The sequence below is a fragment of the Oryctolagus cuniculus genome, chromosome 11, assembly GCF_051225735.1.
Source record: "Oryctolagus cuniculus isolate XC-2025 breed Fujian yellow rabbit chromosome 11, ASM5122573v1, whole genome shotgun sequence".
NCBI lineage: Eukaryota > Metazoa > Chordata > Mammalia > Lagomorpha > Leporidae > Oryctolagus > Oryctolagus cuniculus.
Window position 1 is genome coordinate 123,696,288 of NC_142877.1, and position 23,085 is coordinate 123,719,372.

Sequence of the window (23,085 nt, forward strand, 5' to 3'; positions counted from 1 at the left end):
CTTGGGCCCCTGCACCCTCATGGGAGACCAGGAAGAAGCTCCTGGCTCCTGGCTTCAGATCAGCTCAGCTCTGGCTGTTGCAGCCATCTGGGGAGAGAACCAGCGGATGGAGGACCTCTCTCTCTGTCTCTCCCTCCTTCTGTCTGTAACTCAACTTCTCAAATAAATGATACTAAACACACACACACACACACACACACACAAAGATGGGGGAGTTGGAGTCTGTCCTGTTTGGTGATTCACTCCCTAAATGTCTACCATAGCCGGGAGGGAGGGGGTGGAACTCCAGCTGAGTCTCCCATGTGGGTGGCAGGGGCCCAAGTACTTGACCTGGTCATGCGCTGCTACAAAGGGTGTGCATTAGCTGGGAGCTGGATTTGGTAATGGAGCTGAAACTCCAACTCAGGCACTGTGACATGGGACGTGTGAAACACCCGCCCCCAGTCCCCCTGAGCTCTCAGGGCTCCTGCCTTCGGTAACCTGCCCTGGTGTTTGGGCCAGGCCGTGGTCTGAAGGCAGAAAGCCCGGCATGAACTTGCAGAAGCAGGTTTGAGCTTTGCTTTATCTGTTCAGCAAAACACGGTGAGGCCACACTGTGCACAGGGGCTCAGACACGCGGCAACTGCAGAAGGCTGTGTCGCGTCAGGCAGACAGACAGTAAACCACCAGCAAGTGACTCAGCCGAGGGGCATTTGAGGCCTCGGGGGACTGACGAGATCCAGTAAGGGGGTGGATGAGCGGGGCTGAGGTGGGTCCACCCAGGGAACGAGGCAGGCTGGGAGAGGAAGAGCACGTGGTGGGGGGACTGGGAGGGAAGGACCCTCTTAGTTGTCATGGAAACCAAGGGAGAGGCGAGTTTAAAGGGGGCCAGGAGCCACACCTGTGTGGTCTGTGGCAAGCAGGTCCTGGTGGTGTGTCCCGTCCCGCGGGACAGCAACTGGGGCCGAGCACCTAGAAGGAGAAATGAAAGGGACAGGAGACACAAGGATGGCAGCAAGACAGGTGCCGATCAAGCTGCGACTTTATTTTTCAACCACACACTTATATATCATGGAGGCAGGGTATCGGGAGGGGGAAGGAGGAGGGGCTTATCTTGTAGCTGCAATGCTAATGCAAGTAGGGGAAAGGTTACAAGGCCTTAAGGCACAAGGTCACACAAGATTGCGTTATCAGTACTATCAGGTCTGGCCTGTCCAGCCCTGTCTCTCAACTAAGAGGTCACATGCTGCGTGGTCCCCGACATATCCCCCTTTCTTATCAATTAAACAGAAATGGCTACCGGTTAGGCCAAGCATGATGAGTGAGCAGTGCCTGTCTTAGGAATCGACCCGGGGCTCCATCACCTCTTACCCGTCATTGGATATCCTTGCCAGTCCCCAAGGACTCCTGTCTTAGGTGGGTGAGGTTCCGGGAAGGTGCCCGTCATTGGCTTACTGCTCATTTTATTGATAGGCCTGGGGCCCTTCCTGGGCTCCCGACTGGGGCAGCAGCAGACCGAAGGGGAGAGTCAGTTGTTGGAGGGACTGTGACCTCACTGGCCAGACTTCACCGGCCAGAGAGAGAGATAACGTTTTCCATGGGATCTTCCATGGCCAGACTTTGGTAATGTATTTGAATTGGTCTGGCTGCTAAATTATCTACTTGTTGTCTGATAAAGGTCATCAGCCTATTGAGGAGACAAGGACCTATAGATACCACAACAAGCAACCCAACAATGGGGCCTAAAAGCGGTAGCAAATAGGGAAGCAGTCCATTCCATCCAGTCCAAAAGGGATTTTCAGCCATGGCACGTCGACGACGCTCCAGATCTTCTTGAAGTGTCTTGATTTTATCACGAACAATGCCGGACTTGTTAGCATAAAAACAGCATTTTTCCTGTAAAGCCAAGCAAATACCTCCCCGTTCAGCAGTAAGCAAGTCTAAGCCTCTACGATTTTGTAGAACCACTTCCGCTAGGGAATCAATTTGATCTTGAAGGTCCTGAATGGTGGTGGATAGGGTCTGCACATCATTAATAAGTTGTTGGGACAATTCTCTATATTTGTGGACCGCGATTCCTAGTCCTGTGGATCCTGTAACCATAGCTGAGGAAATTCCCAATGTGGCTAATAAAGGAATAAACTGAATAGCTCGTTTTTGTCTCCCTGCAATATAATCAAGGGAGGGGATAGGAACAGGGGTATCTCCATTGATAATCTCTATATCAGGAAAAAGTATAGCATGCATGCAATTACCGGTCCAATTTGTTGGTAAAATGGTATAAGCTAAATTATCCCTACATACAAAAACGGTGGAATTAGGGGCATAAAGAGGGTAGTTTACTGTTACATTATTTGTACAGAAAGGAGCAAGGCCTACATCGATATCGAAGGGATTGTTGTTGGGAGGTTTATAAAGGCAAGTGATATTTTCCGTTGGGACAGGAAGAACGGGAAAGGGCTGCATAGGGGGGTGGCCCAAGAAACTATTGAACTCAAGGGTATTATTAATCGGTAGAAAAATGGCAAGAGGAAGGGGGGGTCCCTGGCGTAAACAGAGCCAGCAGTCTCTTGCAAGGTTTGGGGCAGAGAGATTAAGCAGTTTATGGGTGTTGTTAAGGATATCGATGGTATTGACATCCAAGTCTTTATTTCCTCTGGAATGAACTTTAGCCAGGGGGTGGTATTGGAGGGAAGGGTAAAGGCTTTCAAATACAGTTTCGAGTACCTTTTGTGTTTTTAATTTAGTAAGGGTATCCTGAGGGCCTCCACCGTCAGACACTCCCACAGGGGCTATAGGGTACCAGCAGGCTACTTGTCCCTTAGTGGGGCAGGAGGGGGAGCTGAAGCGTGAAGAGGACAACTCTCCTCCGAACGTTCCCTCATAATCTCCTGATATAACAGCAAACAGTAAACGCTGATTTCCCTTATTACAGGTTTGATACTGTGTATAACAGGAGGAGTACACGGAGTAATGGATAGTTTTATTGCACTCTGATGGGCACTGATCCCCAGTGCGGTAAGAGTCTAGCTTAGGTTTGGGAACACAGAACCATCGGGAACCCGGGACGGTCAGATAAGCAGTTTTATCTCCGCAGTCTTGTGTAAAATGCGGCTTTTGAGCGTGGGAAGGATACTATTATGCCCCCTGAGCAGGTACAAGGGTGATGCTGTTGAAGGTATTTTTGAATGCCCTGAGGGTTGTCAAGCCCTGCAAAGACTGGTGGAGCCCAATGGATGGTGTAGATTGCCATCATCAGGAGAGCAAGGCTGAGGGCCATTGTATTAGGGCCCTTTGGAGGGGTTAATCAGTGAGCCCTCAGGAAATGTAGCAGGGGAGGAGAGAATAGAGAGAAGATAAGATACTCAAATAGCAACAATGGCAACAATTCCAGCAATAATAAGGAGTCCTGTAATGAGTCCCAGTAGCGTCCAGCCAGGTCGTTTCATTCCTGTGGGTATAAAGAAAAGGCGTTCTCAGGGCCAAGTACAGGCTCTGGAACAACATCATTATTTGTAGGAATTGGTGGATTAACTTGTTTAATTAATCTTTCAGGTAGCCATCTTGGTGCCGATTGTTTTTGGTCCAGGATGCAGGCTGAGCCACGTCCCCAAACAAGTACTGGATCTGGGCCGTGCCAGCTACTGGTGAGGGGGTCTCGCCACATTACCATAGGCGGAGCCGTATCAGGGGAAGGGTGCCAATGACGGTCCGCAGCTGAATGATTATTATTATCCAAGGTCAGGAAGTTTAGCACAAAGAGCGCATGATTCAATCGGTCGCGGGGAGAGGCAAAAGACAAGGAAGTGGCTTCAAGCCGAGTGAGCCAAGTTTTTAGTGTTTGATGGGCTCTTTCAACGATTCCCTGTCCCTGTGGATTGTAGGGAATTCCTGTAATGTGGTTAATATGGAGCGCCTCACAAAATTGTTTAAACTTAGTGCTGACATAAGCAGGACCATTGTCTGTCTTAATCTTAACAGGTTTTCCCAGTACAGAAAGAGCTGTGATAAGGTGCGAGATAACATCCTTAGCAGCTTCTCCTGTGTGGGGGGAGGCAAAGACAAAGCCACTATAGGTGTCTATAGAGACATGGAGATACTTTAGTTTGCCAAATTTTGGGAAGTGTGTGACATCCATTTGCCACAGTTGATTAGGGAGAAGACCACGCGGATTGACTCCCAAATGCGGTACAGGTTGGCTTGTAACACATGAGGGGCATTTTTTGACTATTTCACGAGCCTGTTCTCGTGAAATTTTACAAAACAAACGGAGAGATTGAGCATTTAAGTGATGCAACCTATGCAAGTTTTGAGCTTCCTGTACTGATCCCACAATTATGGGGAAGGTAAGCCTTGTAGCAGCATCTGTCTGGGCATTACCTTCTGAGTTCTGAGCTTTCTGCACTGATCCCACAGTTGTGGGGAAGGTAAGCCTTGTAGCAGCATCTGTCTGGGCATTACCTTCTGAGTTCTGAGCTTCCTGCACTGATCCCACAGTTGTGGGGAAGGTAAGCCTTGTAGCAGCATCTGTCTGGGCATTACCTTCTGAGTTCTGAGCTTCCTGCACTGATCCCACAGTTGTGGGGAAGGTAAGCCTTGTAGCAGCATCTGCCTGGGCATTACCTTCTGAGAGTGACCCTGGTACTCAAAAAATGCCTTTAGATCCTTATTTTTAACCCGAACTCCTCGTGTCTTGAGGGCCTCCCTGAGACCTGAAATGAACATTTCCCGTGACAATAATGCCTGTCCCATGGCTGTCACTTACCTTGCGCCGTCTTCACTCCACAGCGTCGACCGATGCTGATGATCTCGGGTGGGCAGTTCCGAGCCGGTCGCACAATCACTTGGATCCAAGTTTTCCTCCTGGAAGGCGGCGTTCCTCCAATCTCACAGGCACTCGAACCCCAAGGGCCGCACTCGAGCCCCACGTTGGGCGCCAGTTGTCCCGTCCCGCGGGACAGCAACTGGGGCCGAGCACCTAGAAGGAGAAATGAAAGGGACAGGAGACACAAGGATGGCAGCAAGACAGGTGCCGATCAAGCTGCGACTTTATTTTTCAACCACACACTTATATATCATGGAGGCAGGGTATCGGGAGGGGGAAGGAGGAGGGGCTTATCTTGTAGCTGCAATGCTAATGCAAGTAGGGGAAAGGTTACAAGGCCTTAAGGCACAAGGTCACACAAGATTGCGTTATCAGTACTATCAGGTCTGGCCTGTCCAGCCCTGTCTCTCAACTAAGAGGTCACATGCTGCGTGGTCCCCGACAGTGGTGGCCTGTGGGGGACATTTGCAGGGGCTGTGGGGTGAGGAGCGTGAAGGGAGTATGCAGTTGGGGTTCTAGAAGATTAACAGCTATTAACACATACGTGCATATTTACATACATGCATATTAACAAGCATACCAAACAAGAGAAGACTGACACAATTAAAGAGAGAAGCAGGTGGGTCTACAGTAGCAGTGGAGATGTAGAGGCTGCAGGAAGTGGCTGGACACAGTGATGGCAGTGGCATGGCAGGAACAGCTGAAATGAGGCCAAGGACCTGGCCCAGACGGGGGCCAGCTGGTGGGCCAGCAGGCAGGGCTGGGCTGCAGGAGCCAGGAGGGGCCTGTGGCACCAAGGCCGCATGCTGACGCTGCGGGGACGCCTCGGGCTCAGTGGGCTCTGAGCTGTCGGGTGGCCGAGCTCCCACGCCTCCGCCAGGCACTCTTCGGGGGGTCTGCCCAAGAGCTCCCCCAGGCCCATGTGGCCTGTTTGTCTGAACGTGTGATAGGAGGTGGGAAGAAGTGGAGATGATGAGAGATTTTCTAGAATTTTGGCCCTGATGCAAGCAGGAGGAAGCAGAGGGGCCACCCAGGAGCGTGGACGGGCCGCTGAGGTGGCTTTGCGGGGGTGGGGTGGGGTGGGTGAGTTCCCCCGGCAGGGGCCGTGCAGGGAGCACGCCATGTTTGCGAGCGCTTGTAGGTATTGCTACTTCTGCTGCTTGCCAGGCAGTGCTGGTGGGGCTGAGGGGTCAGCAGGTCACAGGTGCACAGAACCCAGCCAGCCAGCAGGGACCACCCATCTGCTGCGTGCCAGTTAGCAAAGATGTGAGATTTTCCTCTTAAAATCTTTTTACTTATTTTATTTAAGAGGCAGAGAGGCAGCCAGACAGACAGAACTGCCATTTGCTAGTTCACTCCCCGCACGCCCACAACTGAATGCAAACCAGGTCTCCCACACGGGTGGCAGGGACCCAAGTGCTTTAGCCATCACCTGCTGCCTGCTGGAATCGGGGCAGTCGGGGCTGGAACCCAGGTTCTCTGGTAGGGGATGTGGGCATCCCAAGTGGCACTGAGCAGCTGCGTCAAATTCCTGACTCAAAGATGTCAGATTTTCTCTTGGTCAGCCAGGTCTCAAGGCTAGAGTGGGGTGGCAGGGGAGGCTGGAAGGGCTCCCATTGGGCCAGGAGGGACTGCATGGCCAGGGGGCTCTGGGCCCACCCAGGTCAAGGCAGGAGACCCTGCGATGGTCTGAAGTTCTGGGTGTGGGAAGGGGGCAGCCTCCCCCATCCTGTCCACTGCTGGTGCGCCCTGCTGAGCACTGTCCACCACTGTGAAGCGGCCACAGTGGACTGAGAGGCAGGTGCAGGCCTGGGAAGGCAGGGAGGGAGCTGGCAGAGCGCTTGTGGACTGCAGAGACAAGGGCAGGAAGATGGTGGAGACACCAAGGGCCGGGAAGCTCACGCTTCCGCTCTCCGGGGCTGGGCCGCAGGAAACCCAGTCCTCTGCTTCCCCAGGTGCTTCCTGCAGATAAGGGAGCCTCCCGGCCCCTTCCTGCTCCCTCTCCCCCACTCCCATCCTGCCCCAATCCCCAGGGGGCCCTTGGCGGCCCCGCTCCGGGCAGGCCAGCGGCCTTGGGAGGAGCCTGGACAAGGGCGGGAAGCCTGGGCATCCTGGGGCCCCACTCCCCCCCGCAGGGAGGGTCCACCCGGCTCAGGGAGAAGAGGAGCCCCGCAGACAGCGCGGGAGGCTCCGTGGTGCGGTCAGCGTGTCCAGGGAGGCAGAGACTGCTCCTCAGGGTCTGGCAGGAGGGGGTGAGTGTTCCCGAGAAGCGGCCTCGCGCCGGGGTTTGCCCAGAGGCCGTTCTGGGGCGGAGAAGAGGACAGAAAGCCTTGTGGGGGCCAGGGAGCGCTCTGGAGGTGGGCGAGCGGGCCCAGCACAGTTGTGTGGGGGGCCAGGGCATTTCCGGAACGACCCGGCTGCCATGGGGACGGTCAGCAAGGGTTAAGGTGCGTGGGGCGCTGGGCACCCCAAGGTTATTCCCAGGAGGCTCAGGAACAGCCCAGTGTCTTGGAGGATCTGGCACCAACGCCCTGGGCAGGGGTGTCCCCTCCGCCGGGCTGCGTTGGAGGTCGAGCGTGTGGCGCGCCGGAGCTGGGCAGGAGTCGGGAGCCGCCCGGCGAGACCTCCGGACTCTCCAGACCTTTAGGGGCCGCCCTCGGCTCTCGAGGCGCGGGGCACCCGCGGTCCTGCGAGGTCTCTGGGCGGGAGCCCCGCACGCTCCAAGGGGGCGGCGGCGCCCGAGCGGGCTCTGCGCCGGGCTCCGCGCGCCGCCCACTCACCACCCCTCCCCGTTGCCACGACAACGCGCAAAACTAAAATTCACTCCCCGCGGCAGGTGGAGACTGGGCGCCCCCTCCCCTAAGCCCTTCCCGCAGGTCGCGCCCCCATCCTGTCGTCGCTAAGGCGACGGGGAGGGGGCGACAGGCGCTGGCTCCGGGCCGACCCGAGGGTCCGCGGAGGGCTAGGAAAGGGGGCCTGGGAGTCCGCGGCCAACTCCCCAAACTCGGCTGCTGGGTCGGGGGCAGCCGCGCGGAACTGCGCCGGGTGCGGCCCGAAGGGTTAACTCCGAGGGCGCCGGGAAAGCCCCAGGCCGGGGTCCCCACCGTCCGACCCCCGGGAAGGGCTGGGTCCTCGCCAGCGCCTCCGGGTCTGGAGTAGGGGTTAGCAAAGTGGGGGAGCGACAGTCACCCCCGGAAGCCAGCCCTCCCGTTTCTGTCCCCCTTTCAGCCCTGCCTCTGCGCCTCCTGCCCCACGCGGCCCCCGCCCCGGCGCCGGGACCCCCGCGCCCGGACCTCTCCTCCGCGGCGCGGTTCCCGGCCGGCGGGTGCCCGCCCGCAGCGGAAGGCGGCGTGGCCCTCGTCGCTCAGCCACTCCCCCCACCCCCCGAATAGCCCCCCGCGGCCCCCGCCCCGGGGCCCGGGCCTCGCCCTCCGCCCACGTCCCCCCTGGGACCCCGCAGTGCCCCCCCCGCCCGACCGGCCCCGAGTCCTCCCGGCCCCCGCCTCCGGTGCAGCCCCCTCCCCGCCCCCGCTTCCCTCCCGGCTCAGGCCCCCTCCCCCCGCCGCCCCCGCCCCCGGGGAAGGCAGGCGCCGAGCTGAGCCGGGGCCGATGCAGCTGAGCCGCGCCGCCGCCGCCGCCGCCGCCGCCGCTCCCGCGGAGCCCCCGGAGCCGCTGTCCCCCGCGCCGGCCCCGGCCCCGGCCCCCCCCGGCCCCCTCCCGCGCAGTGCGGTCGGCGGGGCTCCGGCGGGGGGCCAGGGGGGGCCGGGGCGCCGCGCGGAGTCCCCGTGCGCTCCGCTCCCGGCCGCTGCCGGCCCTGGCCCCGGCCCGGGCCCCGGCCCCGGCGCGGGCATGGACGGCCCCGGGGCCAGCGCCGTGGTCGTGCGCATCGGCATCCCGGACCTGCAGCAGACGGTGAGCACCCGCGCAGCCCGCAGCGCCCCAGCACCCAGCTGGACGCCCCCGGCCCCCCGCTAGGCGCGCCAGACCCCCGGCCCGCGGCTACTCACCCCTCCCCCGCCGCCTCCGCCGGGACCCTCCCCAGCGCCGGGGCGGGGCCCAGGGAAGCCCAGCCCCCGGGGCGGGGCCGCGGAGCGCGGAGCGCGGAGGCGCGGGCTCCGGAGCCCGGCGCTCCCGCGGGGGCCCTGGGGCGCGGGGCCGGGCGGGGTCGGGCAGCGCTCACGAGTCCGTTGCGCCGCAGAAGTGCCTGCGCCTGGACCCGGCCGCGCCCGTGTGGGCTGCCAAGCAGCGCGTGCTGTGCGCGCTCAACCACAGCCTCCAGGACGCGCTCAACTACGGGCTCTTCCAGCCGCCCTCCCGCGGCCGCGCGGGCAAGTTCCTGGACGAAGAGCGGCTCCTGCGGGATTACCCGCCCAACCTGGACACGCCCCTGCCCTACCTGGAGGTGAGCCGCGGACTCGGGGCCGGGGCAGCGCGCGGGGTGCGACCGCCGAGCTCTATGATGGGAGCGGGAAGGGCCAGGAGGTGCACCGGGGGGGTTAGGGTTGTGGCGGGGGGCGGGAGCGCCCTGTGCGGTGTGCCTGGGCGATGCGTGCAGTGGACAGCGTGCAGAGAGCCGTGGTGCAGTGAGCAGCGTGCAGTGGGTGGCGCTGGCACATGCACTGAGCAGGGGGCAGTGTGGTGGCCGCGTGCACCATGGTTCTGGGAGGTGGGCAGCAGTGAGTGGCTGAGGTGTGTGTGGCCTGGGTGACCGTACCTGTGGGCACGTTTGGCCCCTCTGGCGGCTCCCATGACCTGCGCACTGCAGCTGAGCGTGGTGGGGGCAGCCTCTGTGACTGCCCTGTCTACCGTGTGGTCAGCGTGTCTGGGACCACGTGGTCTGCAGCGAGGCTGGGTGAGTGGTGTCTCTGTTGGCTGATGGCCTTCCCTCCACCTTGTCTCTCCCCGAGCAGTTTCGTTACAAGCGGCGAGTTTATGCCCAGAACCTCATTGACGATAAGCAGTTTGCAAAGCTTCACACGAAGGTAAAGAGACGTCGTGGGGGTGGCTGCAGAGTGGCCACTGCCTCCAGCCCCGCGTGGGGCTGACCGTGGCCCTTAAGCACTGGCTCAGCCTGTCTCCTGTCGGGCCTGTGGTGGGGTAGTGGGGGGTGTCTCATGAGACGGTGGCTGACAGCTGTGGTGAGCCCCTGGGTGAGTGGCAGGAGGAAGGCGGATGGACACTGGCTATGCGGCAGTTAGGGAGAGGGAGCCCAGCAGGCGGGCACCCTGGCCGGGCGCTCCCGATTAGGTTCTCATTACTTCTCTCTCTCGGGGAGAAAGGGACTAGTTCCCCACTTCACAGGTAAGGAAACTGTACCTGAGGAGTGAAGTCACCCTCTCATGACCGCCTGTTTGACCCCAGGCGCACCTGCGAGGGGCCTTTTCTGCTTGGTGTTCTTTGGGAGCCCCTAGCGTCTCCTCTGAGTGTTGGGGGGTCAGGATGCACGCTGCAGCCCCTCCTCGTGGGCACACAGGGTCTCTGAGACCCCACTGTAGGCCGTGAGGGCCAGTGGCCATTTGCCTGATGGATACTTCTTTGACGGGGTCTAGAGCCTTGGAGAGAGGACCCCTGTGCCCTATGACCCCATCTGACCCTGGAGCCTCAGGCTCCCCTGGGCAGGTGCCGTCAGGGCCGTGGCTCTGTGGCTGGGGAGAAGCCGTTGCAGAAGCTGGCCCTGGTCATCCTGAGAACCCCCTACCGGATGTCTCCTCAGGAACCAGCTGGGCGTGGTGGTGCTTGCTCTTCAGAGCTCCTTAGCACAGCCCTGACCGCCTTGGTGGTGGTGGGCTATCGCCTCCCACGGCAGTGGTCCCTGCGGCCTCTTCTCCAAGTGTTTCCAGAAGGCCTGGGGCCTTTGGCAGGGACACCTTGCCTTGTGCAGCAGCTGGGTCAAGTGAGCCCTTGCTGGGTGGACTTACCCACAGTCTGAGGCGTGTTTCGGGGAGCAGGTGTCTCAGGTGGGGAGGGGCTCCTGAGGGTGTCCATCTGCTCTGGGGAGAGCTGGCAAGGACGATGGACCCAAGAAAGAGCAGGTGCTGTGGGAGTGAACAGGTCGGGGCTTTCTAGGCGAGGCAGGTTGACGCGCTAGGGCAGGGGGCACAGAGCCTGACTGAGTTGGGGGAAGTCTCCTGGGCACACAGCTGGAGCTCTGTGCCTTTGGTGAGGGGCTGGCTGGAGTCAGGCTGAGAGGTGTGGGGAATTGGCTTCCAGTGGTGCCTGGGCTGAGGGTGGCACAGGCTGGCCGACGGGTCAGACTGATGGGGTGGGGCAGTGTACGCCTTACCCTAGGCTTGCTGGAGGAAGGTGGGTGATGACCAGGTGACAGTGGCCACAGTGCGGCTGACTGGGACCCTGGTGTTGTAGGCGAATCTGAAGAAGTTCATGGACTATGTCCAGCTGCACAGCACAGACAAGGTGGCCCGCCTGCTGGACAAGGGGCTGGACCCCAATTTCCATGACCCTGACTCAGGAGGTGAGGAGCTGGGCTGGGAGGGTGGTAGCCTTCTAGTGACTGGGACCCTGATCTCGACCTGCCTTCTGGACCCAGAGTGCCCCCTGAGCCTGGCAGCCCAGCTGGACAACTCCACGGACTTGCTGAAGGTGCTGCGAAATGGCGGTGCCCACCTCGACTTCCGCACCCGCGACGGGCTGACCGCCGTGCACTGTGCCACGCGCCAGCGGAATGCAGGGGCGTTGACGGTCAGTGGGGCAGGGCCCTGCTCTGGGGTGCATGTGGCCTTGGGGGAGGAAGTGGGCCTGACACAGATGCTGAGGCGTGTTGCCCGCAGACCCTGCTGGACCTGGGGGCTTCGCCTGACTACAAGGACAGCCGTGGCCTGACTCCCCTGTACCACAGTGCCCTGGGGGGCGGGGATGCTCTCTGCTGTGAGCTGCTTCTCCATGACCATGCTCAGCTGGGGACCACTGATGAGAATGGCTGGCAGGAGATCCACCAGGTAGGCAGGGTGTGCGAGTCCCAGGCTCTGTCAGGGGCAGGCGTCCTGCTCTCTGTGTGACAGTGGAGGGGGTCCTAGCTTCATCTGTGGTGGGCTGGGGCGGGGACCTGCAGCACCACCCTTTCCCCAGGCCTGCCGCTTTGGGCACGTGCAGCATCTGGAGCACCTGCTGTTCTACGGCGCCGACATGGGAGCCCAGAATGCCTCAGGGAACACAGCCTTGCACATCTGTGCCCTCTACAACCAGGTATGGCCTTGCGGGTTGCACCTGCCGTGTCTGTGCCCACTGTGTGCGTCTAGGATGTGGGCATGCCGGCCTGAGGTGTGTGTGTGCCTGTGTACCGGTGCACGTCCCAGCCTGGACGCTACTCCTCTGTGCATGCCGTGGGTTGTGGTTATAGCATGGCCTCGTGGGCCTGGGTGTGCACATACACCCCATGCACACCTGTGTGCAAAACAGCCAGGTAGGAGCTGCCTGTATGCACCTACCTGCCACTCGCGTATTCTGAGTACACAGGTGTGAGTGTGCACGTGTGAGTCCTGTGCCACGCACACCCACGTGTGTGTCCATGAGCATCTCTGCAGCCCCCAGCTGTGACCTCCACTGTCCCCAACAGGAGAGCTGTGCCCGTGTCCTCCTTTTCCGGGGCGCTGACAAGGACGTCCGCAATTACAACAGCCAGACGGCCTTCCAGGTGCCCGGGGCGTGGCGGGCGCAGCACTGTGTGGCTCGGCTTTTCTGGACCTTGGTTCTTCCCGTGCCCAGGCTTGCCGGGGGAGGAGGTCGGGGTGCTTGCCGGTGCAGTGCCTAGCACGTGGGGAGGTTCTTCACCCTTCCAGGGAGAGAGCCCTGTTAGAGGGGCCGGGATGGGGGTGGGGAGGTGAGAAGACTGGAGAACAGGTGTGGGCCTGACCCCAGAGGCCTAGTCCAGGTGGTGTTGGTACTGGATGCCCAGGTGGCCTGGGACTTGTGGGGGAGTCGGGAACACTGGCGCAGCAAGGGAGCAGCAGGGACTCTGTGTCGGTGGGAGCAGAGGCCTCCAAAGGCCTGTGGCTGCTGTGGCTGTGCGGCTGGGGAGGTGAGGGACCCAAGGGTCTGGGGCAGGTCGAGAAGGAGCCACCCAGGGTCTGTTGCACAGCCAGACTCAGGGCTGGGGGCAGGGGTAGGGCAGGAGAGGTGACCAGTGTCTATCAGTAGTCTGATGTCTGGGAAGCCCCCGGACCCAGAAGACTGGGGCTCGTCCCAGTCGTAGACAGGAGAACGTGCTGAGGAAAGGGGTGCCCTGGTGTGGCTCAGCCCCCCCTGCCTGCTGACCCCTCAGGTGGCCATCATCGCGGGGAACTTTGAGCTTGCGGAGGTCATCAAGACGCACAAGGACTCCGACGTCGGTGAGTGTTGCCCACGGGGACCCCTCTGAGTGTGGGTTTGCGTGGGTCCCAGGGCCCGGCAGCCATGTGCCCATGTGGCTGATCTCTTCCTTCAGCAACCCCGTGTGTCACTGGGGTCAGTTAGTGGCCCCTGCAGGGGTAGAGGCTGTATGCAGGGAAGACCTGTGTGGAGTGGATGAAGGTTTTGGGCAGCACTGGGCTTAGGGGCCAGCTGAGGCTGCGTGGGGTTGAAGTTGGGGTCAGGACCTGTGTTTCCCACTCAGTCCTAGGAGCGACCAGCATGGCGTGTGGGGGCAGTGGGTTCTGCTCCGGGTGGGGATGCAGAGAGGGTGTAGCGCCCCTCGCTCTCCAACCTGCTTGCAAAGAACAGTGACTGGGACCAGAATGAGGCTGGGGATACGGTGGCAGTGCCCTGAGGACAAGGGGCCTTGAGCTCCCAGTGGCCTGGCCCATGTGACTGGGCAGGTGGGAGGGAGGTGCCTCAGCCCCTCCTGGGCCTCTGAGGGGTGTGGTGCCCGTGTTGCCAGGCCGGGCCATCCTGTGAGTGGGGCTCGGGCTGCAGGAGACACTGCCCCTTCCCAACCAGCTGGCCCCCAGGAGTGCTCTCAGCCCCTCCTGTCACCTTGGTGCAGACTGCTGGAATGTGGCTCCCCGTCGGGCGTGAGGGTTACTTGGCATTGTCCCCACATTAGGCTTTGGAGATTCTAAAATTTGAAGTGACTGCAGGCAGCAGTGGGCTGGGGCTGGCTTTGGGGTTAGAATCTCGCTGGTTTCAACACGGGATTGTGGTGAGGACTGAAGTTGAATTTGGGACTGGAGTTGAGGTTAAGGTCAGGTTTGTGTTTAGGGACTGGAGAGTTCCCCTGAACAGCCGCTGCCTTGGCCTGGCTGTGAGCCCCTCCCCCCCGTGACGCCCTCGTGCCAGCGGACTGGCTGAGCAGGTGGATTGGCACAGGGCCGGGTCAGAGCTCGGGTGAGAGTGCGGCGGGGAAGTTTGGGGTTTGCATTAGGGCACAGAGGTCGCCTGGGAGATGCTGTAAGCGTCTGGAGCTGGCCGCTGGCCTGGCCGGACCCTGGATGTGGATGTGATCTCTCCTGTCTGCGGGCTGTAGTGCCTCAGTTTCCCCTAAGTGCACTGAAGTCCTTCATGACTGGCCCCGTCTCGCTTCGTCTCCTGTGGCGTTCGATACCGAGGTAGCCTGGGTGCAGCTGATTACAGGCCGAGCTGGCTGGCGATGAGGCTGAGAGGCAGGAAGACCTGTGATGTGCGCAGAAGTACCAGGGCTCCTGGATTGTCACCGGCTTCCTGCCCATCCGAGCTCTGGTGTGCTTGCTTGGTGCCTGGGCAGGGGCTGTGAGCTCTGCTGGCCCCAGGTGCTCTGGCGGCACAGCCAGATGAGGGCGGTACACTCCTGGGATCGGCTGTGAACCCCTCATCTCCGTGACCCCCCCAGTGAATGAGGCTGCCGAGGCCCCAGGAGTCAGAGGCAGAGTTGTCTGGGTCTGGGCGAGTCAGGTCTGTGTCCCCTCACTCCTGCTGCACACGGTCATTCCCAGATCTGGCTGAGTCCTAGCCCGGGCCTCAGGCCCCTGGATGGGACCTGCACTGCCAGTGGAGCCAGACAGGGGCTCCCTCCCGCTTCAGGGAACCTGCCTGCCTGGCGGGGTCTGTTGGTTGGGATTTGTGCTTCTCTTTGGGGACAGGGCTGGGATTTGCCTCTGTGGCCTTGGGCAGCCTGGCGGGTCCACGTTCTCTCTTGGGCGCACACCCATGTTCTCCTAGACTCACTGCCCTGTAGTGGGTTTGACAGATGTCCTGGAAATGCCACCCAGAGGCCTGGTCAGTGCAGATTCCGACTCTGCACTGGGTCTGGGTGGGGCCTGGGGCTCTGCATTCCAGGGCAGGTCCTTGGGCCCCACTGCTCACAGGAGTCCACAGCGGGGCTTCGGGGACGGTGCCCTGCGGCTAGGCGAGCCGACAGCCTGTTTAGTTTTCTAGTCGAGGTGAGACGTGTAGAACGAGAAGTTAATCATTCCAGTAAATAATTCAGTGACACTTCTTACATTCACTGTGTTGTGCAGCCCACGCCCAGGAGTGGTGTTCCTTAGCCCCTCCCCACACCTGTTAGCTGCCAACTTTCTGGTCCCGTGATTTACCTGCTCCTGACAGTTCTGTTAACAGTTGTGCGGTGTGTGCCGTCTCCGCTCCTCTGTCGACCTGTGTGTGTGCACTTGTTTGCAGCTCTGGGGGATGTGCCTGGGAGTGGGACTGCAGGGTAACGTGAGAGTTCTGTGTGACTTGGTGAGGAACTGCCACACGGTCTTCTACCATTTTGCACTCTGACCAGCTGTGTATGAGCTTTCCTTTTGTTTACATTCTTCCCAATACTTATTTCCTGTTTATTAATTACAACCATCCTGGGAGGTGTGAAGGGGCATTTCACTGTATTTTTAAAAGATTTACTTGGAGATATATATAGCATCCATCTGCTGGTTCATTCCCCAGATGGCCTCAATAACGAGGTTTGGGCCAGACTGAAACCAGGAGCCAGGATCTCTGTGCAGGTCTCCCATGTGGGTGCAGGGGCCCAAGCGTGTAGCCCATCTTCTGGCTTCCCAGGTGCATTAACAGGAAGCTGGATTGGAAGCAGAGCAGCTGAGACCCAAATGGGCACTCTGATGTGACTGTGCTACTGTGCCACAGTACTGGCCCCTTAGGGTGGGGCCAGTATTTTTGTATTTTTCTAATGCCTAATGATACTGAGCACGTTTCACGTGCTTGCTTTTATTTATATGTCTTCTTTGGAGAAATGCCAGTCCTTTGCCCATGTACTTTGAAAAGTGTATATATGTTTATTTTAATTTACTGGAGAAGTCTACTCTAATCTACTGGAGAGGCATCAAGGGGAAGAGATCTTCCATCCTCTGGTTCCTTCCTCAAATGGCTGCAACATCTAGGGTCTGGCCAGGCTAAATCCCAGCCAGGTACCTGGAACTCCATCGGGGTCTCCCACTTGGGTGACAGGAGCCCAAGCCCTTGGGCCCTCATCTGCTGTATCCCAGGAGGTGTTAGCTGGAAGCTGGATCAGAAGTGGAGGTGCTGAGACTTGAACAAACCCTTGATATAGGATGGGGCGGGGCTATTGCTATGGCGTAGTGGGTAAAGCTGCCGTCTGCAGTGCCAGCATCCCATATAGGTGCCAGTTCTTGTCCTGGCTGCTCCACTTCTGATCCAGCTCTCTGCTGTGGCCTGGGAAAGCAGTGGAAGATGGCCCAAGTCCTTGGGCCCCTGCACCCATGTGGGAGACCTGGAAGAAGCTTCTGGCTCCTGGCTTTGGATCAGCCCAGCTCTGGCCATTGCAGCCATCTGGGGAGTGAACCAGTGGATGGAAAACCTCTCTCTCTCTGCCTCTCCTTCTCTCTCTCTGTAACTCTTTCAAATAAATAAATAAACCTAAAAAAAAAAAAAAAGAGGATGTTAGCATCTCCAGCAGTGGTCGCACCGCACCTCTCACCCATATTTTCTGTGTAATTTTGTTTGTTTGAGAGGCAGTGGGGAGATAGACAGAAAGGGAGAGGTGAGAGAGAGAGAGACAGAGTGAGCCCCCATGTCCCCACGTGCCTGCAATGGCCAGGGCCTGGACCACACCAGACTGAAGTTGGATCTGCACTGGCAGGAAGCTGGAGTCAAGAGCAGAGCCAGGCCTTGAGCCCAGGCGTCCTGGTGCGGAGCATGGGTATCTTAGCCAGGCCAGATGGTCTGTGCCCTCCTCACCATTGTTTTTTAAAAAAGATAGATTTATTTATTTGAAAGGGAGGGAGGGAGGGAGGCAGGGGGGGGAGAGAGAGAGAGAGAGAGAGAGAGAGAGAGAGATGGATCTTCCATCCACTGGGCCACTCCCCAGATGGCTGTAATGGCTGGGTCTGGGCAGATGGAGCCAGAAGCCTGGAACTGCATCTCTTCCGTTGCTTTCCCCAGGTGCGTTAGCAAGGAGCTGGATCAGGTGTGGAGCAGCCGAGCCTTGAACTGGTGCCTTTATGGGATACTGGCATCATAGGTGGCAGCCCCCTCTTTGCCCATATATTTTTTTAAAGATTTATTTATTTGAGAGACAGAGTTACAGAGAGGCAGAGGCAGAGAGAGAGAGGTCTTCCATTCACTGGTTCACTCCCCAAATGGCTGCAACGGCCAGAGCTGGGCTGATCCAAAGCCAGGAGCCAGGAGCTTCCTGTGTCTCCCATGTGGGTACAGGGGCCCAAATACCCAGGCCATCCTCTACTGCCTTCCCAGGCCATCAGCAGGGAGCAGGATCGGAAGTCCCATATGGGACTGGCACCCATATGGGATGCTGGTGCCACAGGTGGAGGCCTAACCTTCTATGCCACAGTGTTGGCCCCCAATTTAAAACTGAGTGGCTTATACTGTGTGTTATATGTTGTGAGGATTCTTTATATGCTCTGCATACTAAACAAATCATTAATGATTGTAAATACTCTCGTATTTGCTCAGGTAACTTTTTGCTTTCTGTTCTTTGATGTACAAAAGTTTTTAATTTTTTAAAAATAAATTTTTTGTAAGGCAGAGCGATTGGGGGGGGGTGCAGAGAGAGAGAGAGAGATTGATCTTCCATCTGCTAGTTCACTCCCCAAGTGGCTGCCACAGGAGCCAGGAGCTCCATCCTGGTCTCCCATGTAGGTGTTGGATTTAGGCACCTGGGCCATCTTTTGCCTTCCCAGGCACATTAGCAGGAAGCTGGGTTGGAAGGGGAGGAGCTAGAACTGAAGCCGCCGCTCTGATGTGGGATGCCAGCTTTGTAAGCAGTGGCCCAAATGCATTCATTTTGTTGCTTATGCTTTTGACATATAAGAATTCATTGCCAAATCTAAAGTTATGAGGGTTTACATCTGATAAAAGAATAACTTAATCCTATTTAAATTTTATTGTTAAAATTGATTTGAAGGGCAGAGAGAGAGAGAGAGAAAGTGCTCCCATGTGCTGGTTCACTCCCCAGATGCCCACGTGGGTCAGACTGGGCCAGGCCAAAGCCAGGAGCCCAGAATGCAACCAGGGTGGCAGGAAGCCTGCTGCTTGAGCCATCACTGCTGCCTCCCGGGGCCTGCCCTGGCTGGGCGCTGGAGTCAGGAGTGAGGCTGAGACTCAAGTCCTGGCACTCTGGGATGTGAGCGTCCCCAGTAGTGTCCTAATCCACCGGCCAAACACTTGCCCCCTGTAAGTTTAAAACTTGTTTATCATTCACCCGTTCATGAGCTGGATAATGCAAGGCCCCAAAGGGCTCCCAGGCACCCTCTGCTGGGAGGTGCGAGAGAGGGGCTCTGAAGACAAGGGAAACAGTTGTGATTGGCTGGAAGTTAGGTGGTGGCTTCTGATTGGTGCTGTGCTGTCTACGCTGGGCTCTGGTTTGTTCCTACAGGAATTTAAAGTGCCAGAGCCGGTCCAGTCTAATGACCTCCCAGAAGGAATTCTTTCTTCAGCGATTCCCCACTTTGGGTCTGCCCCTCTTTATGAGATCGACCAGACGTGGGCGTCAGCGGCTGGATTTTCTTGTGGAACTCCTGAGTCCCGGCATCCGGCTTGAGGAAGAAAGATTCCTCTTGTTGTTCATCTCATTTTTGTTGCTCTAATCACAGCGAGACCATCTGGCTCGTCGCTGATGGCTGTGAACACACATTCAGGATCCTTGAGAGAGTGTAGAACAGAGCGGTGCTCTTGCTGTCAGGAAGTTGGGCATCGGAGGCAGACAAACAGCTGAGTCCGGAGGGGAGCGCGTCCAGGTGTCTGGGCCTGAGCGGGAAGTGTGTTTTTCTGGTCTGCAGCCAGTCTACGGTGGACATGGACTTGAAAACGATGTACAGGGCTGCAGTCTAGCAACAGGTGCACGGCCGCTTCCTTCTGAAGCCTGACTTTTCTCCCCATGACCATCCCAGTTTCTACGTTGCGATTGCCTGGTGAAGTCACATCAGATCTGCCTGGGAATGATCAGCCACAGAGGCTCTTTCTAAGTTGGTTTTGAGAGTCAGAATTAGAGAGAGGGAGGGAGAGAGAGGGATCGGTTTTCCTTCTGCTGGTTCACTCCCCATGTGGCTGCAGCAGCCAGGACTGGACCAGTCCCGAGCCAGGAGCCAGGAGCCTCTTCTGGGTCTCCCACATGGGTTCGGGGCCAAGTGCTTGGGCCATCTTCTGTTTTCCCAGGCTCATTAGCAGAAAGCTCGATTGGAAGTACAGCAGCTGGACTTGAACCTGCATCCATATGGGACGCTGGTGCTTCAGACTGCAGCTTAACCCACTGTGCCACAGCATCAGCCCCAGATTTTTAAGATTTATTTTGGGGCCGGCATTGTGGTGTAGCACATGAGTTGCAGTCAGGAGTAGAGGAGGGGCCTGAAGCTAGGCGCTGCGATGTGGGGTGTGGGCATCCCAGTCCACGTCCTTTTTTTTTTTTTTTTGACAGGCAGAGTGGACAGTGAGAGAGAGACGGAGACAAAGGTCTTCCTTTGCCGTTGGTTCACCCTCCAATGGCTGCCGCAGCCGGTGCACTGCGGCCAGCGCACTGCGCTGATCCGAAGGCAGGAGCCAGGTGCTTCTCCTGGTCTCCCATGGGGTGCAGGGCCCAAGCACTTGGGCCATCCTCCACTGCACTCCCGAGCCACAGCAGAGAGCTAGACTGGAAGAGGAGCAACCGGGACAGAATCCAGTGCCCCAACCGGGACTAGAACCCGGTGTGTCGGTGCCGCAGGATTAGCTTATTGAGCCGCGGCGCCGGCCCCCAGTCCATGTCTTAACTGACAGGCCAAGTGCCTGCCCTAGATTGTTTTTTTAAGTGTATTTTCACTTTCAGTTGATACACAGTAATTGTGTATATTTATGGGTACTGCTGACGTTTCAATACATGTATACAATGTGTAACCATCAGATCAGGGAAGAGAACAGATTCTTATTGAACTTATGCAAATAACTATATTGTCATAAAATAAAAATATCCACAAGTAGCTTTCCAAATTCTACAAGATTAGGCAGAGAGAAAAAGCCAACATTTCAATTTTTATTCAGAAAAGTATATTTTACCAAATTGCTACAAGCTATAGATAGCATAAGAGAAAATGAAAAAAAAAAGATTCTTAAGTCTGGAAACTAAAACATTAAAATAAAGAACAAGCAGAATTGCAAGTGAGAAGTTACGGTGTGTGTTGTGGCACAGCAGGTGGAGCTGCCGCTGTCAATGGCGGCGTCCCCTGTCATAGCGCCCGTGAGAGTGGCTGCTCCACTCCCGGTCCAGCTTCCTGCTGAGGTGCCTGGTGGCAGCGGGTGAGGGCCCCCTCGGTGGAGTGGCCTGGTTGGCGCTCCTGGCTCACCCTCTGCTCCCTCGGTGGAGTGGCCTGGTTGGCGCTCCTGGCTCACCCTCTGCCCCCTCGGTGGAAGTGGCCTGGTTGGCGCTCCTGGCTCACCCTCTGCCCCCTCGGTGGAAGTGGCCTGGTTGGCGCTCCTGGCTCACCCTCTGCCCCCTAGGTGGAGTGGCCTGGTTGGCACTCCTGGCTCACTCTCTGCTCCCTGCATCTGCAGCCGTGGCTGTTGCGCCATGTGGAGGATGGACCAGCAGGTGGTCTCTCCCCACCTCTGTTCCTCCTCTCTCTCTCTCACTCTTTCACACAAACAACAGACGAATGACCCTCATCTGAAGCTGTCACAGCCAAGCTGTGGGGACAGTCCCCACTGCACTTGTAGCCTCTTCATCAGGGCTCTGGGATTCCTCAGAAGCCTGTGTGGCTCCTTGGAGAAGAGAAAAGTTCACACTGTAGTTGGTTGCAGGACCAAAGATGGCGATGGTGAAGTTCTGATGAGGGCCCATTCTAATAATTATCCCGCTGACAAGAAACTTGGTTATTTTTTGTGACATGCAGTATTTTAACATCATAACCAAAATGATGGCTGACAGCACTGTGCCAGATTTCTAGGAATTTCATATTGCTCTAGAGTATCCACAAATGTAACTTAAAGCTTGATATCATTTATCAGTTGACAGTGTTCCCCACATAGTTAACTTATCAAAAAGCCTAACCAGTTTAATCTTTCTCTTCTGGACGTTTCAGGGGTCCTTCTGGAATGTCCTAGAGTTAGTTGGGGTCAGAGAAGCTTAGCTCAGAGTTTGGCTTGGGAAGTCTGTGGACGACGTCGAGGATGTGAGCCCTTGACCCGGAGCCCGCGCAGTGCCTGGTCACCAGGCTGCTGAGCGAGGACTGCAGAGAGCCACGCGGCTGAGGAAGCCTCGGCTCTTTCAGCGGCGAGGACTCCACTTTCTTAAGGGTTAAAAACCTAACAAAGACAGCATGATGCATAGGAAGCCACGGATAACTTACAAACCCTAGGGGCCGGCTCTGTGGCACAGTATGTTAAAGCCCTGACCTGCAGCTCTGGCTTCCCCTATGGGTGCCAATTCGTGTCCCGGCTGTGCCTCTTCCAATCCAGCTCCCTGCTAATGCACTTGGGAAAGCAGTGGAAGATGGCCCAAGCCCTTGAACGCCTGTACCCACATGGGAGACCGGATGAAGCTCCTGGCTCCTGGCTTCAGATCGGCTCAGCTCTAGCTATTGCAGCCATTTGGGGTTTGAACCAACAGATGGAAGACCTCTCCCTCTCTCTGCCTCTACCTCTCTAACTCTGTCTTTCAAATAGACAAAATAAATCTTTAAAAAAAAAAAAAGACACAAACCTTAGTCTGCTAGGCTGACTGCCTGAAAGGTAAGTACACCTCTTAGGAATCCAGCTTCTGGCTTTATACCAGGGCAGTTGTGATATTAAGCCCCATTTTATTTTATTTTATTTTTTAGAACAGAATGTGAAGAGGCCAAGACTTCCCTGTAAGGTTCTGTCACTTTTTTAAAAAAGATTTATTTATTTATTTGAAAGAGTTATACGGAAAGAGGAAGAGAGGCAGAGAGAGAGAGAGAGAGAGAGAGAGAGAGAGAGAGAGGTAGGTAGGTCTTCCATCCTATGGTTCACTCCCCAATTGGCTACAACAGCTGGAGCTGTGCTGATCTTAAGCCAGGAGCCAGGAGCCTCCTCCAAGTCTCCCACATGCGTGCAGGGGCCCAAGGACTTGGGCCATCTTCCGCTGCTTTCCCAGGCCACAGCAGAGAGCTGGATTGGAAGTGGAGCAGCCTGGACTTGAACCAGTGCCTATATGGGATGCTGGCACTGCAGGAGGCGGCTTTACCTGCTACGCCACAGCACTGGCCCCTGGAGTTTTCTTAGAACCTCTTAGTTTGTCCTGTACTCTTCCTCTTTCCCACTGTGAAACAGTCGTTCTGCCGGAGGACAGAAGTTAGGCTTTATTCCCTTAAACTCACCCTCCTGGCTTCCTGTATGAGAGATGTCTGGGCTGGGCGTTCAGCCTAGTGGCTAAGATGCCGGTTAGGAACCCCATGTTGGGGCTGGCATGGTGGTACAGTGGGTTGGCCTGTGACCTGTCATGCTGGCATCCCATGTGAGTACTGGTTTCAGTGCTGGCTGCTCCACTTCCAATCCAGTTCCCTGCTAACGTGCCTGGGAAGCCAGCAGGAGATGAAGTGCTTGGGCCCCTGCCATCCACGTGGATGGAACTCCTGGCTCCTGGCCATCTGAGGAGGGAACCGCTGGAGGGAAGATGCTCCCTCTCCCTCTCCCCCTCCCCCTCCCCGTCCCCCTCCCCCTCCCTCTCCCCCTCTGTAACTCTGCCTTTCAAATAAATAAAACACCTCTTTTTTAAGAAGATTGATGCCCACGGCCAATATGAGTGTCCCAGCTCAGGTCCCGACTGCAGCTTCCTGCTCGTGGAGCTCTTGGGGGCCACTGGGGGTGGCTCAGGAGGTGGGGCTCCTGCCATCACCCAGGAGCTCTTGGCTGAGTTCTTGGCTCCCAGCCTGGGCTTGGCTCGGCCCAGC

At 57.5% G+C, this 23,085-nt stretch overlaps 1 protein-coding gene and 1 long non-coding RNA gene across 9 annotated transcripts in view; one reads left to right on the forward strand and one right to left on the reverse strand.

The window, feature by feature from the left end:
• Positions 1 to 1,003: 1,003 nt before the first annotated feature.
• Positions 1,004 to 6,767, reverse strand: LOC149123665 (uncharacterized). Its single transcript, XR_016216464.1, has 2 exons — positions 4,745 to 6,767; positions 1,004 to 3,430 (listed from the first exon to the last, which is right to left on the reverse strand). It is a non-coding gene; the product is annotated as an uncharacterized LOC149123665 (long non-coding RNA).
• Positions 6,768 to 6,914: 147 nt separating this feature from the next.
• The window catches only part of SHANK3 (SH3 and multiple ankyrin repeat domains 3), a 57,807-nt gene continuing 41,636 nt past the window's right edge, over positions 6,915 to 23,085 (forward strand). For 6 of the 8 annotated variants that reach the window (XM_089307837.1, XM_070053144.2, XM_089307838.1 and 3 more), the window contains exons 1-10: positions 6,916 to 7,056; positions 8,033 to 8,716; positions 9,003 to 9,206; positions 9,715 to 9,786; positions 11,168 to 11,276; positions 11,352 to 11,503; positions 11,593 to 11,760; positions 11,891 to 12,007; positions 12,378 to 12,455; positions 13,083 to 13,149. In XM_089307837.1, coding sequence (XP_089163963.1) covers positions 8,414 to 8,716; positions 9,003 to 9,206; positions 9,715 to 9,786; positions 11,168 to 11,276; positions 11,352 to 11,503; positions 11,593 to 11,760; positions 11,891 to 12,007; positions 12,378 to 12,455; positions 13,083 to 13,149 — 1,270 coding nt within the window. In that variant the 5' untranslated portion in view covers positions 6,916 to 7,056; positions 8,033 to 8,413. Of the gene's footprint in view, positions 7,057 to 8,032; positions 8,717 to 9,002; positions 9,207 to 9,714; positions 9,787 to 11,167; positions 11,277 to 11,351; positions 11,504 to 11,592; positions 11,761 to 11,890; positions 12,008 to 12,377; positions 12,456 to 13,082; positions 13,150 to 23,085 lie in introns of all 8 variants that reach the window. The other 2 variants (XM_089307840.1, XM_070053145.2) reach the window with 2 other exon arrangements.